The 19,791-nt window shown below is 45.6% G+C and overlaps 2 protein-coding genes across 5 annotated transcripts in view; both read left to right on the top strand.

Annotated features, from left to right (window-relative positions):
- Window positions 1–10,164, top strand: part of DHX33 (DEAH-box helicase 33) — a 28,647-nt gene extending 18,483 nt beyond the window's left edge. For all 4 annotated transcript variants that reach the window (XM_084650700.1, XM_084650701.1, XM_084650699.1 and 1 more), the window contains 6 exons: window positions 607–766; window positions 1,703–1,791; window positions 2,419–2,546; window positions 4,800–5,003; window positions 5,840–5,926; window positions 6,590–10,164. In XM_084650700.1, coding sequence (XP_084506826.1) covers window positions 607–766; window positions 1,703–1,791; window positions 2,419–2,546; window positions 4,800–5,003; window positions 5,840–5,926; window positions 6,590–6,898 — 977 coding nt within the window. In that variant the 3' untranslated portion in view covers window positions 6,899–10,164. The remainder of the gene's footprint in view (window positions 1–606; window positions 767–1,702; window positions 1,792–2,418; window positions 2,547–4,799; window positions 5,004–5,839; window positions 5,927–6,589) is intronic.
- Window positions 10,165–11,532: 1,368 nt separating this feature from the next.
- C1QBP (complement C1q binding protein) lies at window positions 11,533–18,882 on the top strand. Its single transcript, XM_084651356.1, has 6 exons — window positions 11,533–11,827; window positions 13,742–13,892; window positions 14,506–14,593; window positions 15,188–15,283; window positions 16,289–16,411; window positions 17,742–18,882. Exons 1-6 carry the CDS (start codon window positions 11,578–11,580, stop codon window positions 17,889–17,891), a joined length of 858 nt encoding a protein of 285 aa, XP_084507482.1. The 5' UTR covers window positions 11,533–11,577; the 3' UTR covers window positions 17,892–18,882.
- Window positions 18,883–19,791: the final 909 nt, after the last annotated feature.

Genomic DNA, 19,791 nt, shown 5'->3' on the forward strand with positions numbered 1-19,791 from the left:
TGTGTGTTTGTGCTCTTCCCGTCAGCTGAATGTGCTTTCTTCCCCAGTGCTCATCTGATCCTGGGATAAGGTGTATACAGGGCTATCCATTTGTGGGGAGAGTCAGCTAAGTGTGGAATTCTACCGGGCCTCCCGGGGTATGTCTACACCACAGTTAAAAACCGGTGGCTGGCCCCTGACAGCTGACTCAGGCTGCTGGGCTGTTTATTGCAGTGTAAATGTCTGGGTAACGTGGAAGGGTCCCAGAGTTCAGGCTGCAGCCTGAGCCAGAACATCTACACCCTAAATAGCCTCTTAGCCCGAGTCAGTTGGTATAGGCCAGCGGTGGATGTCTATGTGCAGTGTAAACATACCCCTGGAGCTGTGAAATGTCACCAAGTGGATGCAGCACCATGTAGCTGTCTTCAGGTCTTGTATGCTAAGCAAGAATAGGCCTGGTTAGTGTTTTGATGGGAGACTGCCTTTAAGTGGTATTGTTTCAGTCGGTGGTGCTCTCTTTCTTCCCCCAGGATCAGTACTCAGCCACTGTGTGAATTTGCACTAGCTGCATTTCCAAAGCCCCGCATGTGTGAATATTCACTAATGTGGACTCTTTTCCTTTCCCAGAGAGTGGACTGGAGGTGTTGGCTGTGCAACGGGTGTCAAAGGCCCAGGCATGGCAGCGAACAGGGCGAGCGGGACGAGAGGATAGTGGAATCTGTTACCGGCTCTACACAGAGGATGAGTTTCAGAAGTTTGATAAAATGACGATACCTGAGATACAGAGGTGAGAACAGAATCCACTTCCCCTAACACACAGCCTTGCCCTCCCTTAGCCAGACCTTGTTACATAGCTGGAATCTGTGACTCTGAAGGCAGGCCTGTGAGCACTGTGAATGGATATGGAGCCCCATGAACAGCCTTGGCTGAGGAAGGGCATTCAGAGCCTGGGACAGAACTGTGTCTCTCCTGGCTTCCTGTTGTGGTTAATTCCGTTTTCACAGGTTGGGTGTGTTTTGGGGCCCTGGGGGGGAAAGGGGCCTGGAGCTGTCAGAGCTCAGGCTTTTGCTCTATCTCCACCAGCAGCCCCATTACCAGGAGGAAAGTGTCAGAAACAAGAAGAACAGGGTATTTTATTCCCCCTCCTCCATCAGTCTGGACTCATAGCTTTTTTTCCCCATCCCTTTTAAGTTTGTACTGTCCCATCTCACGTGACATAACTGGCAGCAGGCTAATGAGGCTACAAGGGATAGCTGAAGCGACGGGTTTACCCGTTGTGTCCTTGCCCAGCCCTCAGAGAGAGGGCTCCAGCGGGATCTCAGAATCCAAGAAGTTCTGTGCCAAATACCATCAGCTGAGGGTGAGGTTCTGGGGAGCATCCAGCTTCCACCTTGGTCATTGCTCTTTGATCTCCACCCTTTGTATTATACTCCTTTCCCTTATTATGCTTCTCCCCATTCCTGACAAAAATGAGTGTGTAAAGGTCCCTCTGCTGCTGTTGCTGCTCGTTCCTCATCTCTGCTGTGTGACTGGAGGTGCTGCTGGAAGAAGTAGCCACTCTGCAGGAGTGCTGAGGCCAGGGGAGAGTGGAGGCCACTCTTGGGCTGGTCTTCCTCAGTGTGCAGGATTTCAGAGGTGTTAGTCAGGCAGGTCTGCCTGACTCGCCTCAACGGAGGCAGGTGATTGAGGTTGTTCTTATTTTTTTTTTTCTCTCCCTTTGCAGGTGTAATCTGGCCAGTGTGATGCTACAGCTCCTGGCTCTGAGAATTCCCAACGTTCTCACCTTCGATTTTATGTCGAAACCATCCCCAGGTAAGTGGGTGTGAAGGCAGCATTGGAAGGAATGGGTAACAGGTCACTGAGAATTTGTCTGAAAATAAAATTTTTGGCTGAACCGATAATGGAGAGCGGGGGGGAGTCTGTACCATAAGGAGCGTAACACTTCCTGTATTGTTGCAACCTCCCCCGATGGGGCTAGCTGACAAGTGAACTAATCGAAATCTTCTGCCATCTGGGTGGACCGGATTCCCTTAAGTGCTCACTGACCGTGGTGTGACCGTGGCTGTGAAAGCAGGTGTACTGGTGGCAGGAGCTGGGGAATTCAACTTCTCAACAGAGTGAGGAGCAGCATGGGATAAAAGTAGGCTGGAGGTGCAAAGAATCTGAAGAAATCTTGGGGGGAGGCTTCTAGAGAAGGAGAGCAGCCTGCAGGGGCGTGGCATGGCAACCTTGGCTTTGCTTCTATTTAAAATATAATTTGTGAGTGTTATGTCACTGGAATGTGCCTGGTGTACAGCCCCGGAGGTTCGAGCAGTTTAATCATAACAGGCACAGCGTTGTCCTTCATTCTGACCCGGAGACACTGCCTCTGAGTCCTCCTCACCTCTGCTGATATTGCCAACAATGAAACCAACTGGCTGTACCATTCTGTCTTGATAGATGCCATTCAGGCAGCCATTGAGCAACTGGATCTGCTGGGGGCTGTGGACCGGAAGGAGGATCAGGTTACTCTGACTCCACTGGGAAGGAAGATGGCAGCATTTCCTCTGGAGCCCAAATTCTCTAAAGTACAAATGATAGGCAATAAGCTTTTTATTTTTATCTGGATATATTTTTCCATAGTTATCAGTCTCTTATTCTCAAGCTCCTTAAACGACTTTCTTTGGATTTGATAATGAGTTAAGAGGTTTGTTTTGACTGAATATCCCACATTTACCTCCTGATTCCATGTAGGATTTCCACATGAGGTGGAATGACAAAGTACATACAGGTGCTGTTACCATGATACATCCCTAACAATACACGTTACTCCTGGGGGAATTCTGTGCTACTGCCAATGCGCAGAATTTATGTCCCCCGCAAATTTCTTTGCTTCTCCGCAGAAAAATGACTTTCTGACGGGAAAGCAAAGGGAAGCCACAAGAGTGGTCATGTGATTCTCCCCAGCAGCATGTTTTGGGTGCCCAAGGCAGCCGGCGGCAAAGTAAATCACTGTGGGGCGGAGGGTGGGCCTGGGGAAGAACCGGCTGGTGGCTCCTACCCTGTGCCGGGCTCAGTTGCTAGTCCCGGCTGGGCTGGGGAGGACAGGACTTTCTCTTCCCCTGCCTGGCATCCAGGGCCATGTCAGACTCACTCTCAGATTTCTCCCCTGGCTGTAGGAAGCTGTGTAACTGCTCCCCCCTGCCCCCCACTTGCGCTTCTTGCACCCATCGCTCCTCAACTGCAGGGGGAGGGATCCCTGTACAGGGAGCTACTCCCCCATCTGCCCAACTCACGTGCATCCAAACCTCCTCATTCCCAGACCCTCCTGCTGAGCCTCACCTCCCCGCACCCAAACCCCGCTCGACGAGCCCCACTCCCCCTTTACCTAGATCACCCCAACGAGCCACCTGCACCTGGATCCCCAGCATCTGGACCCCTCCCCCCCACTGAGCTTCCCACACACAGACCCCACTGCCAAGCTCTATCCACCCCATACCCAGACCCGCCCTGCTGAGTCCCAACCACCTTCACCTGGACCCCCTAACAGAGTCCCATTATTGTTGCATCCAGAACCCCACAACAAGCCCCTGTGCATCAAGCTCCACCCCACACCTGGATCCCCCACTGAGCCGCTCGTACCCAGATTGCCCCATACAGAGCCCTCTCAACCCACACCTGGACCCCCCACACTAAGCCTCTCCACACGTGGATCCTGCCTTGCTGAGCCTGCTTGCTCGCCCCTGGCATGGAGGGACAGGGCCCTGGGGTGTTTCTGGGGTTGGGTGCAGCCTCACTGCTGAGTCTGTGCCCTGTGGGGGAGCTGCACAGCGATCTCCCACCTCTGTGCAGCCAGCGGCCTCTGCTTCCATGCTGGAGCTTCCACATTTTTTTGACAAATACAGTTTTCAGAATTTTGCAGAATTTGTAATTATTTGGCGCAGAATGCCCCTGAGGAGTAACATGTGAGGAGAATGAGTGCCTGATGGGGGCACTGATTCTGCAGTTTTTGCTGACCAGCAGCTCCTATTAATGTCCGTGAGCGCTGCTGCTATCCGGTAGATGTGGAACTTGGCCCTGAGTAGCTGCAGCCTTGCATGCGCTGAAAGTCCTAGTAGACTAGAGAGGCACAGTTTTCCTTTAGAGAAACTGTACTCGTTTGTCCCTGTCATATTCTGCTCATCTAGTGGATGCTTTATAATCCTGTTTACTTCAGCCATTTCCTCTGGTACTGAAGTGAGGCTCACTGGTTTGGAGTTCACCTTTAGTGCCTCTTGTTGATAGGTATGACATTTGTACCCCTCCTTTCCTCTAGCACTAGTTGATTTTAATGAGGCAAGTTAGAGTTGAAACCAAAGGTTCCAAAAGAGCTGCCTTTGTCTTGCTTACAGATTTCATACGGATGAGCACGTTATGTTGAAACTTCCTTAAAATAATCAGCTGTCCCCAGTAGTGTGCATGTATGTGTATATCTGTGTGCCTAAGTAGCAGAAGTGTGTAATTCAAGGTTTGTGAGTAGTTTAGCTCATTCAGATGAGGACGACTTAAAGAATAATCCTTAATGATCATTATTGCCAGTGCCTCCATGATACTGCATTGGCATGAGGATGGACAAGCTGTGTCCCCTAGTGTGTCTCTTCCCTCTGTCTTCTGTGATTTTAAGAATAAACCAGAGTTCCCCTGTCTTTTATGTCTGATCCCATTGAGCCAGGAGTTAGTTTAACACAGAGAAGGTATCTTCTAAAGTTTACATTACTCACCAAGATTACTGTGCTGTTGAAATCTGCCAGCTTTCTAGCTGGTGAAACCCTTGAAAGCAGCTCTTTCTCTGTGCTTTGCAGACTATCCTCATGTCCCCCAAGTTCCACTGCACGGAGGAGATCCTGACCATTGTGTCCCTGCTCTCGGTGGACAGCATCCTCTACAACCCCCCATCCCGGCGGGATGAAGTGCAGTCTGTCCGCAAAAAGTTCATTTCCAGTGAGGGGGATCACCTCACCCTGCTCAACGTATACAGAGCCTTTAAAAATGTCAGCGGCAATAAGGTAGGTGGGGCTTGCGGCACACCAGCTTCTGGAGATGGTACAATAATTCGTCCATTGGGATCTGACCTCTCTCCATGTATCTGCATTTCGCTTTGCATCTGAGTGCCTCCTAATCAATGTATTTATTCTCACTATGCTTCTGTGAGATGGGAAAGAGCTAACCTCCTTTTACAGGCTGAATAAGTGACTTCATGAAGGTCACACAGGAACTCTGCAGCAGAGCTGGGAACTGAACCCATCCTTCGAGTCCCAAGCTAGCACCTTAACCTCGAGGTCATCTTTCCTCCTTGTATTGTTCCAGTTGGGTAGGATTGTGTTTCAGCCTATCACCAGGAAATGCCTGGCAATGCTCTTCAGCATTTCAGAACTCATGACAAAGAGATCGGGCCTTTCTGCAAGTTTTGTAAGTGGGATTTGGATTTAATCCACAAATCAAAACTCTCCAGTCTGATATCTAAATACGTAGAGTAGCAGCGTAGTAGTGTGCCTTTCCTCCTCAGGGCTCCCAGTGTGATTTACAAACTGGATGCTTCTAGGAATCACTTTCACCATCTCTGGGGAAGAAGCGCAGAAGCTGTTTCATGGCACATGGCAAACCCACAGAACAATTTAGGACAGTGGGTGAGGAATGCTGTGTCTAATTGGAACTGTAGGAGGGAATTGTAGTTAGGTCAAGTGTTACTATCCATATTGTGAATCAGGCCAGAAGGGTAGCAGCGCTCTTTTGAATGGGTATGTGATTTAGGGATCCTGTTTTACATCTTATCCAAAGACAATGTCCCTAACATCCTTGATAAAGAAGTGAATTGTTCTAGCTTCCACTTGCTCTCCTGCAGGAATGGTGCAAAGAGAACTTTGTGAACAACAGGAACATGACGCTGGTGTCAGACGTCAGAGCTCAGCTCAGGGACATTTGCCTAAAGGTAACTAGGTGCTGTAAAATTCTTCAGTTGTCTTGTCATTGTTTTACTCCCCTCTACCCCCGAATGGCTTCCTTTTACCAGATCCTAGCAGAGGGAAACACTGTGCCTTCAGTTCCCGGTTTGAATATGGTAGTACTGAAACTAACTCGTCTAACGGGCAGCTTGGACCCATCTCTGGGCAGCGTCCTGCAAACTCACAACGGCAGCTGTCCAAGCTTGAATTGGAATTCCCATTCCTTTTGAGCTTTTGGTCGTACCATATTTGCTTTTCAAATGTGTGCACGCACAGTTATCGGAAGGGATGCCAGAAAGCGATAGGTGATGTGGGCTTTTGTGTTGCGCTAGAAGCCACCTGATTCCAGTCTCACTCCCACCGTGAGACTCTTCCAGGCTTGTTTTATGAGATTTAATGTTAGTAGGAACAACGAGGAGTCTTTGTGGCACCTTAGAGACTAACAAATTTATTTGGGCATAAGCTTTCGTGGGCTAGAACCCACTTCATCAGATGCATGGAGTGGAAAATACAGGAGCTGGTATAAATACATGAAAAGATGTGAATTGCCTTACCAAGTGTGAGGTTAGTAGGGTATCTGATCCTGAGCTGCAGGGCACAACACACAAGGGATTGCCATCTCTCTCGCTCTCTCTCTCGTTACTAACCAGCTATCATTACCGATTGAGTCCTCCCGATCGGACACGAGGAATATCCGCCGCTGCCTGGCTCACAGCCTCTTCATGAACACTGCAGAGTTGCAGCCGGATGGCACCTATGCCACCGTAGACTCCCACCAGCTGGTGGCAATCCATCCCTCCTCAGTCCTCTTCCACTGCAAGCCAGCCTGCGTAACGTACAACGAGCTGCTTCACACCAACAAGTGCTACATGAGGGACTTGTGCGTGGTGGATGCAGATTGGCTGTGTGATGCTGCACCCGACTACTTCCGCAGGAAGCTAAGAGCAGCCAAGAACTGACCCACCCTTGGTGCCACGGAGCTAACTGTGGGGGATTCCTAGGGTCACGGGATCAGATTTTTGTAACGAATGTACAGGAACAGTAGAGCTTTGCCTCGCCAATCCGGTAGGACTGTACAGGAAATGGCTTCTCTGCAAGAGCCATACCTCATGCACTGTTGCTGCACTGGCTTAGAACAATCATCTTTTATGACAGTTAAGAGATAAAAGGGGAACATTATACATGTATATAGTATGTTTGTGAATATATATATGTATATATTTGGGGGTGGGGGTGATGGTTTTGGATTCCAATTTTTAAAACAGAGGTATAATGGGGTTGTGTATGAAGCAATGAGAGCCCCAAGGGGACTCTTCTGAGCAGACCTGGGATTTTTTGACAATTGCCCTTGTATCCTTCGCAGGTTTTATCGTCAGAAAGTTTTAAATCTCTATGTATAATTATATTAACAGGACAAAAATACCTTTTTTAAATGTACATTTTTCGGAGGGAGGTGCTAATGTATTTTACCTCATCGGACATCTTTCTGCCTGATGTCACTTTCACCACCTTGTTTGACCCATCTGAAAGCCAGTACAGAGTTATCTGAATAGACAGCTCTTCATCACCTGTGCCTGTTTGTTAGACAAACCTTGCGGGGCTGATAGAGGTGAAGTGCCACTAAGAGAGGATGATCAGTAACCCATATGGTCTGCTAGCAGAGAGACTGCCGGCATGTCTTTCAAATGCTTTGTTAGTTTCTCATTGCTGCATCACCAGCCTAGCTGTGTCTTTTTAAACAAAATTAGTCTCCATCATCCAGTTCGTTTTCATGTAGCTATGTAACGAACTGGGTGCCATGCAAGTAAAACACTTCTGCGGCTGCCCCCATATGGCCACACCAAAGTGCCAATAGTTAAATCTAAGGAGAGGATCAGCTACTGCAGAGCTCTTATAGGTAGTATGTATTGTTAAAGAAGTTGGGTAACATTTCCCCTATGAGTTGGATGTTTCTGCTACTTGGCAACGAGCTATCGTGAAATCTAAGTCTTGCTTGGGCAGGCATGGCTCGTTATATTTTTCAAGCAATTTATAACTGTGTAATCCATAGAAGAGTCATAAAACCGCACATGGTAAAACAGATATTTACAACTGAGATGGTGAAAGAAGTTAAGTATAAAGATCCCAGGCTCTTTACATGGCAGACGGTCTAACGAATCATCAATATCTTCCATACTTGCTTTTCAGCATTCCCACAAAGCACAGATCTTTAAAGAAATCTTTGCTTCTTACTTAGGAAGCCAATCAGACTGTTAACTGATGTTGAGTTTGGCAATGGTCTATTATGCATCTCCTCTCTCCAAATGCCACTTGACTTTATAACCAGCTGTCTTCTGAGTACAGTGTTTTCCTCTGCTTTGCTATTGAGACATTATTATTCCTCAGTATGTGCGTGAGTGTGGGGGGTTGAATTTGGACTGTTAACTTCTGTATATTGCCATCTGAAATTTTTGTGCCAGTCTTTGCCTGAAGAGATTTTCTTTGTTATGGCAGCCAAAGATTTCAAAGCAGAAACAAAGACTTTGTTCCAGACTGAACCCAGAACTCTGGCAGCAGAGAAATTGCCCTCCACCATGCCTGTCCCCACACACCTTTTGTTCATCCTTCCTTCCTTGGCCACGTTAAAACTTCCAAGTTCGCTGCTTGGAGATAGCAGATCACAATAAGTCTTATCCTTCGCAATAGCTCATCTGGTTATTTTGTGGTAAACTTTCCAGAAAAAAAATATGAAGATGTTATTTGCAGTCAGACTTCCTTCAAAAGCTCTTTAATCATCAGATATTTATTTCCCCCATTACAGTTTTACACCAGTATTTTTCTGCTTTTCTTGATTATTTTTGTCCTTCATTAGATATTTGTAGCATGTCAACATTGATTAGGATGCTACATCTGTCTTCGGTATTTTGGGCTTCATCCAGCATCATAGCATCTAGTGGCCAGATTCTACACTGAAGGAAAATGGCAATAAGAACCAATCTTATTTTTTAATCCTGTGTTTTATACAGGGACTAAGGCAGGTTCAGCCAGTCTAATTACTTGATTGTCCAAATATTACTTGCCCAGTAATGTCTTGAATGAGTGGAATGGACTGTTCTATTATGACTGAATGGGGACTTAGAAAAGTTGTAAGAATTTTTTAAATTATATCCTTATGAGTACTTCTAAAATAATTTCTCTGGGAGAGCAACTTCTAGTTTCAGCAGAAATCTCTTTGCACAGTTTGAGTTGTTCAGTTTTAGGATGAGATGAATTAAAACAGATTAGATTTCTAAAAGGGGAAGATGGGAAACTTTTATTAATGAATGTGATTAGTTAACATGAGCTGCTCTGGGATATCCCAGTTTGACTAAAATGGTGTAGTCTACTCTTGTATTTTTCAAACATCAATTTTACTTTTTATTTTAAATGTTTTAATGGTGCTGCTCAGGGATAGAATCATATTGGAAAACCCATTAAACTTGTGAACAGATAAGCTGTTGACTTCACTGTGTGATCTACAGGGAGAAGTTATGCTTTCTATCTTGAACTTTTTTTTTCTGGTTAAATTCTTCACAATTACACAGTATGTTGCAATATGCCTTCTCGCCAGGCTACTATTATTCTGACTACCTTGGTCCTCACCAGTGAAATCTATGACAAATACCTCTCTTTAAAACCTGAATTACACTCCGAAATATCTGCAAATCACTGGTTCCTAAGAGCAGCATTACTGTAAATAGGTGCACTCCATTTACACAGTATGCCTAGAATATCTTCCCCTCTGCTTCCAGGAATAGTGAAGTTTATCAATCTATTTCCAGACAGGGTGATACTGAATTTTTACAGGGGTCTAGAGAAAATGTATAAATGTATCCCTTGGTTGTGCCTCTCACTGTATTCTTGCTGGTAAGAAACATGCTGAGGGGCTGGGGGCAAAGTTGCCACCTTTCTATGTATGACCAGCTGCAATTCTGGATGGCATTTCAACAGTATGCTGCTACTTCAGTTGTTGTAACTCGTACAAACCGCAGGGAATTATCAAGCACTGTATATAATTATTCCTGTGTTTATACAGAAACTCTGCATCTGTAGGGGAAAGTGGAATAAAAGCACACTTTATTTGGACAGCCTATTAACAATATGTTTGGGGATTGGGTGGGGGATGGGAGATCCATTCAGAAATAACTAATTTGTACATTTGACTTTCCCATAATAAAGAGATGGCTAAACTCCCATCCATCCTGGAGCTTTTTTTTTTTTTTTTTTTTTTTTTTTTTTTTTTGAGAGCTGGTCATTAGAGGGTAACATCACTAACATACAAAAAGTCAGCGTGTTATGCCAGGGTGTATGTCCCCTGGTCAGTCCTTCTTTTAAAATTAATATTAGTATATTAGAACTAGGTTATTTTTTGCCTTATTTCTATTTTCAAATAAATTTAAGGGGACTTGCAAAAATGAAGGAAAAGTTGAAGAGTCATGATTGTAGGTGACCAGCTTGAAGTGCATTAAAGGGTTGTAATTTTCAGTGGCTGTTCAACTGCCTGAAGCCTTTAAGGCAGAGATACTCAATAGGTAGACCGTGGGCCAAATCCAGCCTGCCAGATGCTTTTAAGTGGACCCTTACATCTTTTTATTTATCTTCATTATTTTCTCTGGAGTCTGGACTTTGACCAAGAAATGTGGACCTTGACCATCTATACTTGAAGGTTTCAGAGTAGCAGCCATGTTAGTTTGTATCTGCAAAAAGGAGGACTTGTGGCACCTTAGAGACTAAAATTTATTTGAGCATAAGGTCTCGTGAGCTAGAGCTCAGTGAGACAGCTACAGCTGTAGCTCACGGCAGCTTATGCTCAGATAAATTTGTTAGTCTCTAAGGTGCCACAAATCCTCCTTTTCTTTTTGCCTATACTTGAAGGTATCTCAAATTGGCATCCACAATCGCTAGTCACTTTTGAAAACTGTGGCTACGGTTACTCTCTCCTGCAGCCTACACTTGCTTTGTGCTGAAATCGGGTGTTGGCTTTTTGCAGGAAGAAAGAATTCCTGGGGCTCAGCCTTCACACCCCTAGGGTACAGCGGCGGTGGGAACCAAGCTCAGCGGCTACCTGTGTGAGCAAAGGCCGAAATGGAGACAAGGGGATGGGATTAGGATGCGTCCACTGCTTTCCTGGGCCTCTGGCTCTCCATGGACGCTGTGGGGTTAATCGTTTAGGGAAGATTATGTCATGTGATGAAACCTCCAGGAACAGGCCCAGCCACAGTTGGGAACCCCAGGGCGCAGCTGAGCGAGCGGCTGCCGGAAGCCTTTCAGGCAGAGGTTCGCCCTAGGTAGCGCGTGGGCCCACTCCAGCCGGCCACACGCTCTTAAATGGAGCCGCGGGGCGGGGACTCTTGGCTCCATTTGTACAGCGCCTCGCACGCGGGGCTCAGGGGCGCTCCAGCCCCACCCAGGCCGAGGGGTTGGCGGCGGGGGCGGCGGCGGCTGCCCCGGGACCCGCCCCCAGGCCGTGCGCACGCGGCGCCGAGGCCTACCCGCCCCCCCCAAAGGGGGGAGAAACGCTTCCGGGTGATGACGTCTTGCCCTTCCGGGGGAGGGGCCGGCGCCTGTCCTCTGCTCCCGCACGTGCCGCCGCCTCACTCGGCCTCGCGCTCCCGGCAGGATGCTGCTGGCCCGGGCCCTCCGCGCCGCCGCCGCCGCCGCCCTCCGCCCGCTGCCGCCGCCGCCGCGCCTCCCGCCCGCCCCGCTGCTGCGGCGGCCCGCGGCCCTGCTCTGCGACGCCCGCCCCTTCACCCGCAGCCTCTGGCTGCTCCGCGGGGACGCCGCCGGGACCCAGCGGCCCGGCCTCCTGCGGCCCCAGCGGGCCCCTCCCGCCGGCGTGTCCTGCGGCTGCGGCGGCCTCCACACCGAGGGTAAGGGCGGGCCGCGGGGCGGGGGGCCCTGGGAGAAGAGCGGGGTTTCCTAGGCCCGGGGCGGGCCCGTCCCGCCGGGTCCTGCCTGGCCTGGGCGGTCAGTGCGCAGGTCACACGCCCCGGCGGACGCTCCGCTACCGAGCTGCGGCCCGGGGCGGCGGAGGGCCCGGGCTCCCTCCCTCGGAAGATCCGCCGCCGTGAGCGGCCCCCGTGTGTGTCCGGGATGTTCCCTGCCTGGCGGCGGCGGCCTGCGCTTTCCTCCTGGGCTCTCGCTCGGCCGCACTGCGCAGCTGAGAGCCGGTATGGGCCCTCGGGGCGCGACCGTGTCCCGGGGCTCCTGCGTCCTCCGCATCCCAGCAGTCCCTAGGCCCAGAGTCTCCTGGGCATCCAGGTGCGGGGTGGGGGTGGGTGGCAGATGTCTGACTCTAGCAGAAAGAACAGGAGGGCTTGGGGCACCTCAGAGACGAACCATCGGGAGCTACAGCCCACTGCATCGGACGCATTCAGTGGAAAATACAGTGGGGAGATTTATGTACACTCTAGCAGAACTGGGAGTTGGGTCTGTGGGACTCTGGTCCTGTCTTTGTCACTGGCAAAATGTGTGACCTTGGCAAGTCACTTAACTTTTCTCAAAAACAGACTCCAAGGAGAGACTGCTGAATTGGAATTAATTTGCAAACGATGCAATTAACTTAGGCTTGAATAGAGACTGGGAGTGGATGGGTCATTACACAAAGTAAAACTATTTCCCTATGTTTATTCCACACCCCCCCCCCCCCAACTGTTCCTCAGACGTTCTTGTCAACTGCTGGAAATGGCCCACCTGGATTATCACTACAAAAGGCTCCCCCCCCCCCTTCCTGGTAATAGCTCACCTTAAGTGATCACTCTCCTTACAGTGTGTATGGTAACACCCATTGTTTCATGTTCTCTATGTATATAAATCTCCCCACTGTATTTTCCACTGAATGCATCCGATGAAGTGAGCTGTAGCTCACGAAAGCTTATGCTCAAATAAATTGGTTCGTCTCTAAGGTGCCACAAGTACTCCTTTTCTTTTTGCGAATACAGACTAATATGGCTGCTACTCTGAAACTTAACTTTTTTCTGTTATGTGTCAGTCCTGTGTCTCTTCTCCCTCCCCAACCCCCTTCCCCCGCGTTAACTTCAGCAAACCCAGTGGTGAAATAAGGATAATTCACCTGCCTTATGGAAGGGGTTTATGAAACATAATGTTTGCAAAGCAGTGTGAGCTCCTTGGGTGGATGGTAAAACAGGTATTTATCTGTATTGTAATCAAGTCTCAGTCATGGAGGTACATTGGGATTATTACCCTCTGACTTCACACTTAGGCCCTGTAGGGCAGATTCTGATGCCTGAGGTCCATTGTAGTCACTAGGAACCCTGCTTAAGACTCCAGTGATTCCATCCAAGTTCTTGTGCTCACTTCATTAATAATTTAGGTGCTTTTTTCCTCGTGTATTGTACCTGTATCAATACTTGTATGTATTGAAAGAACAGCTTTTAATGTATTTTAGTAAAGACTTGTTATTTAACTCTTTGTACAGAACTTCAGCCCCTTTGGCAAATTACGAGCTCTTACACGTCATCACTCTGCACACACTTTAATTCTTTGCCCTCTTCAGTATAGTGCTTTTCAGCTGAACATTATAAACTCTTTTATGAACTAGTAGGCCTTGTAACCTTAGTATAAGGTATGTGGTATTACCTCCCCACCATCACCATTTTATACCAGGATAAACTGAGGTACACAGACGTTATTTGGTCAAGTCAGTGACTAAACTAGAAATAGAATCCTGGAGGCCTAACTTCGTTTTCTCTTCTAGCCAGTAGGGAACAATATTTCTCTAACCCAGGTGTTTTAATATTTTCATCTCTTTTTATTCCTCCCAGGGGACAAAGCATTTGCAGAGTTTCTGATAGATGAAATTAAAGAGGAGAAGAAGATCCAGAAACATAAATCCCTGCCCAAGATGTCTGGAGGGTGGGAGCTAGAAGTGCATGGCACTGAAGCCAAATTGTTGCGGAAAATAGCTGGTGAGAGGTAAGCGTGAGATGGGTTTTTTCGCAGAGCTGATATTTGATCTTGTCAGTGAACATAAGGACTTAGTTTAAATTCCAGTGAAGCAGGGTAAGCACGTCTTGTCCATGATAGATGTTGTGTTAATGAAAAGCTATTAACTTAGTACTGCTTCCCAGTGTCACTTTGTGCTGTCATCCAGGCCAAGTGGAGATTACAAAAGCTTTGAAGTCACTTTATTTTTCCATCCTGTAGAGCAATGTGGTATACTCTGCCATTGTCGCTTGCCCTGTGTCTTCTCAGGATTCATGGCACCATTTCACTCTAGGGGGGAACAGGAAACAAGATTTTAACCTAGTAAACTGAGAATACATTCGTTCATAAATACAGGGAATTTATGGGGTTTAAACTTTGTGCAGTGGTCTTATCTTAAAATTTATCCTTAAGAGTAGCACACCATACGAAGTCCAGGGGAAATTCAGTGAAGCACATAATGTACTTCAGGCCCCGTTATTGACATCACAGATAGAATAAGCACCTGAAACTTTGTGAGCAGGAATAGAGCCGTATCAGTTGTTCAACTAGTGTGGCTTTTATCTGGTATTTAATCTCATCCTCTTGTTATGTTGTGTTGAAGGATTACAGTTACATTCAACATTAACAACAGCATTCCACCAACATTTGATGAAGAGCCACAAGAAGGACAGAAAGCTGATGAACAGGAGGTAAATGTACAGCCTTTATGTACCCTTTCAATAAGTACACTGTAGTAGAGCAGGACATTAGGCTTTTGCCTGGTCTACCATTTAACTACCCTCTCATTGCCATATCAAAGGAAGAAAGACACCTGGTAGGCCTAAAATGTGCCCATACAAGAGGATCCTTTGTAGCTAAGATGAAGGGACTCAGATGTTTGAACTTATGGCTACCTTTGCAACTTGCTGTGATGAAGTACAGTTAAAAAAAAATCTCAATCCATAAATATATTCACACACGCCTTGATCTTTTATAAGGTCATCTATATTTATGGTGATGGTGGGATTTAATCAGCCGGTATTACAGTAGTTAGTAAATAGTATCACTTACCACTTTTAAAGTGAGTGATGTGATGGTTTTGAGGTAAAAACTTGCTTTGCTGTGAACACCGATATTGGACATATTCAAGGAATCTCTGTAGTGTCTTAAAAACAAACCAGTTTGAGGTTTGTAGCAGTTGGCTTATGCACTACCTGCTTTTCCCACTGGTCTTCGTGTAGAAAGTAGTTACCTAGCATAGGTGGAGTCCAATGCTAATGTGATGTTCTTCTTACTTTTCATAGCCTGAACTTACATCGACTCCTAACTTTGTTGTAGAAGTAACAAAAGATGATCCCAAACAGACTCTTGTGCTTGACTGCCACTATCCTGAGGATGAGGTAGGTATCATGATTTGGAGGAAGTGAACCACTGGTAATTATGTGTTGAGAGGGACAATGCACTCTGATTCTGTACACATTATCCTCTTGACTGTGGCATGATTTTGCCATCATCTTATTCCTCGTCTGATCAGGCAAGATTTTGCTGTACAACATATATCATCTTCCATAATCTATACACAGTCCTATTACCATCTTGTTCAGTGCGACACAATAAAAGGTTTTAAGTGTTTGCAGAGCTGGGAAGTTCCACTCCACTCTGTATATCCAGATCTCACTTCCCTAAGTATAGCTGCTTGCTTTCCTCTGTTCTAATAGCTTCTGCTGAACAAAGTAGGCAGAAGGAAGTGAGCAGCAATCTTTTGCAGTGTACCGTAACTTGAAAGACAGCAATTCAAAACTTATAAAAGGAAATATATTTCTACACAATGCATAATTGACTTGTGGAATCCATTGTCACTAGGTGTCATTGAGACCAAGAGTAGTAGAATTCCAAAATAAGTTAGACATTTCTTCTGCTGAGAACATTGCAGTTGCATTTGACTTTAAAAAAAAAAAAAAAAAAACTTAATAAAATCCTTAATGCTTCATAGTATAAGCCAGACTCTAGTTGACAACATTTAGGAGGAATCTTCTTCTTGGGATATTCTAGAATTGTCTATTAGAAGATTTTGTACATTTTCCTCTGAAGCAACTGGTACTGGCCACTGGTCAGAGACAGGATAATGGGCAACAAATAATGGTGGATTGATCCGTTATGGCAAATTGTGTGTCTTTGTGCAAGTGTCCTTACCACATGTACACAGCAAGAGGCGAACTAGGGACTCCTAAGTATGTTAATAAGCAAAAACTGCAAGTGTACACAGCTTTACCATGTGTCAGTCATATGGTGTTAGGCTCCATAGCTTTTACCATCTGAATAACGTTCCTGATCCAGAACGTAATGGCTGAAGGTGCTCTCCAGTTTGGGCAGTTCTTCCTCACAGATCTCATTTCTTGTGTCAGATTGGACATGGGGAAGAGGAGGAGAGTGACATTTTCTCAATTCGGGAGGTCAGCTTTCAGCCCACTGGAGAATCAGACTGGAAGGACACCAACTACACTCTCAGCACAGACTCTCTTGACTGGGTAGGTGCAGCTAAAACCCGCGTAGCACACTAGACTGCATTGGAGCTTAGCTCAACTCATCCCACTTGATTATCTCTCTAGATGTTGATATAGTCACCAGGAACCCTGTCCTGGGATTGCTTCTTGGTGAGGAGCTCTCTTTGAGAAGGAGAGTCCAGTGGTTAGGGTCCTTGCTATTCCCTACTTCTGCCCCAGGCTTCCTGTGTGACTTTAGGCAATTATGTACCTCAATTCCCTATCTGTAAAATGGGGATAACAACACTGCTATCCCTTGTAGGGATGCTGTGAAGATGAATATAGATCTATGAGGTGCTCAGATACTACTGTGATGGGGGCCATTTATGTACCTAAGATAAATTGAAGTCAGTGAGAGGTCTGCAGGCTCATCTGTAGAATGGACTGAGTATCTGTTAGTGAAATTATCCCAGTTGTGTGAAAAATTGACAGATGATTTAAGGTAAAGTTAGCAGACACTCATGCATGTTCTTCTGTCTGTGTGTTACTGGCACATTTTATTATGCATATTTTTGTGTATTTACCAAAAACCTCACCAGGCACCTGCTGATGCCCTCTAAATGCCAGTGATTTAACTGGAAATCCATGTTGGAGGAAGGGTTCATATGTGCAAGTCCTTTTGCAGGCTCAGGCCTGTATCAAGAAGTGTGACTCTCTGGTTGGAACAGTCCTACTGATAATGCCAGAGGTTGAGATGCTGATGGTTAGGTTTGGGTTTTTTTAAAACATACACAATCAGATTTGGCAAAGGGGAAGGTCTTCTACATCCCTGGTTTGCATTTACTGCTTAGTACAAAATGTGTTCTTTGGGGGGGAATTATCACACAAGTCTACTTGCAACTCTAAAAATACATGAATATGAAAAAATGCAATGTATAATTTGGAAAGGAACTGAATCTTAATTGAACAGGTCTGTACCTCTGGTACCAGTCTTCTGACCATGCTGGCTAGACAGTATTGAAAATAACTTGTGTCCGAACTTTAAATACACAGCATTACAAAGAAAATCTTGGATGGGATAAAAGGCTTTTTGGTGATGCAGATGGTCTTCAACAGACTTGATTTACTAGCTTACATTGTCATCACACCATCTCAGTATTAGTTGGGTGCAGTTTAGTAGAAAATAAATGTGATCCATCCATTAGAGGTCTCCTTTAAATCTTGCTCCTAGCTCAGGCCTGCTGTGAGGAAGGGAACGGATTTTATCCATTTTGGGAAAAGACATTCACTTCTTCTGAGTGGAAAATGAAATACAAAAGGGCATTTAAAAGCAATGCTTATCTATAATAATCCTTTGTTTAATAATTTCTTGCAGGCTTTGTATGACCACTTAATGGATTTCTTGGCTGACCGAGGAGTGGACAACACATTTGCTGATGAGTTAATTGAGCTCAGCACTGCACTGGAGCACCAGGAGTACATTAGATTCCTTGAAGACCTTAAAAGCTTTGTCAAATGTCAGTAATGGGAAATTAAAAGTCAAAGCCTTTAACCATGGATACCCTGTAGCAGTGCTCTTACCCGCAGCTGATACCACCAGTAAGTTTAAAACTTCGAAGTGGGATAAACCCATCATGGAAAACAAAATGATTCTCAATGATTGCATTTCAAATTTAATTTATGTTGCAGCCTGGATTTTAAGTTTTATGTCATTCTCACACCCTTTTGGGTATTTTTGTACAATTAAGAAACATGATATAATGACATGAAGAATAAAATCCGCTCAAGAAAAAAACCTTTCTTTCTGCTTTACTGTTGCTGGTTAAGAAGTGGTGTAAATTGGTCAGAGGCAAATACTTAAAGTCACAGATGCCTTTCTGCCGGTCACGGGGAAGTTGAGTTCTTAAAATTTACAGACTGCATTTTATTTATGGTAGTCTATAAAATATTACTGTTAAACTAATTTGCCTTAACACAGAAGGTGATTGAAGGCAGGAGGGGAAGCATATTGTTTCTAGATGAATAGTTCAGATCTTATCCAGACTGATGACAGAGCTGCCAACACTGACTTTCATCTTATAGGAGTTGGTTTCTCAGGCCCCTTCCTAATGGTTAGATACCCGCGTGACAAATCTTGCAGGCAGACTTGTGCATTGTGAAGATGCCTCTCCCTTGCCCCTATTCCTCATTTTTGGATAAATAATTGGCATCAGTGGATTCTAAATATGATGTAGTAAAACTAGGCTCGCTGGATTAATTTGACTGCACTGTTGAAAGGAAACTCTGATGTCAGGAACTAGGTTGAGTTCCTGACAACTTGGAAGGCCCAGCTCATATTGGTTAATGTTAAGCATGCACAGACTCTGTAGTATTTCAGATGAGCACTACCCTTTATCTGGTTACTTAACATTTTTTATCAATGTTTGTTTTCCTTGACATGTTAAAATATTCTATTTCTAGTATCTAATCTTTCAAATACATTGTTTAGTACAAGTTAAATAAACATAGGAACCCTCCATCCTTGGGTTGGGTTTTTCGTAACCCAGCTGGCAGCTCAATTAGCTGTACTTGCATGAGTTCTTCTATATGCCAGCTGTTTAGCTCACTCAGTCAACACCAAATCAAAACTACAGTGATCTTTATTTAGAATGGTTGGGGCTGATGTGCTATAACTGAAGCATTTGAGATCAAGAGTGCATCTAGGTTGTTTTGTTTACCCTTATCACAGTCCTGTTGAAAACTACCAGACATATTCCCCAGGAGCATGGATCTGTCACATCAGTGATTCTGAAAACATAAGATGTGACTGCCCTACTCTGATAAAGAGGGCACTACTGTATCATAACTGTTACTTTAAAGTACTACCCTATACACACAAAAGGAAGTGATAGTTGAGTTTTTATGTCATTTCACATTTGTCACTGCATGCTAGTCATAGCTTGTGTCTGGCTCAAGGTTGAGGTTAAAGATGCGCTATATCACACTTTCTATTCACTTGCACATATGCTTTTACTGTTTGGACCTGGTATGTATTAAAGCCTTTCCTATGATAAAGGTCAGGGGTTCAGCTGTAGTAGCAATGATAGGGACATTAGAGCCCATGAGAGGGGAGACTTTAGTGTAATTTTTGTAAGTGCCAGTTTGTCTAAAATGGTACCTTTGTTCTTTGTGTATGTTCACTTACATTTCACAACTGAAATTTTCCATCAACTGTGGAGCAGGCACCTCCTGCTCTAAAGTATGTCACATGTAACTACACAAGCTGAGGCAGGCAGAGCCCCTTCTGTTCTTTCTGCAGAACAGGAAATGAATGAAAAGCTAGAGAGGCAGCAGTAAGTTATGGGAAGGCTTGTGCTGACTTCAAGATTGTGGGGAGGCTTGCCTCATTTATATGAACAGCCACATCTCATTTCAAATATTTATTC

Source organism: Lepidochelys olivacea (genome assembly GCF_965140295.1).
Source record: "Lepidochelys olivacea isolate rLepOli2 genome assembly, chromosome: 17".
Classification (NCBI taxonomy): Eukaryota; Metazoa; Chordata; order Testudines; family Cheloniidae; genus Lepidochelys; species Lepidochelys olivacea.

Coding starts and splice junctions, on each gene's coding strand:
- C1QBP (XM_084651356.1), top strand. CDS start 11,578: ATGCTGCTGGCCCGGGCCCTCCGCGCCGCCGCCGCCGCCGCCCTCCGC. Junction 14,594..15,187: donor AGAAAGCTGATGAACAGGAG/GTAAATGTACAG, acceptor TACTTTTCATAG/CCTGAACTTACATCGACTCC. Junction 16,412..17,741: donor GCACAGACTCTCTTGACTGG/GTAGGTGCAGCT, acceptor AATTTCTTGCAG/GCTTTGTATGACCACTTAAT.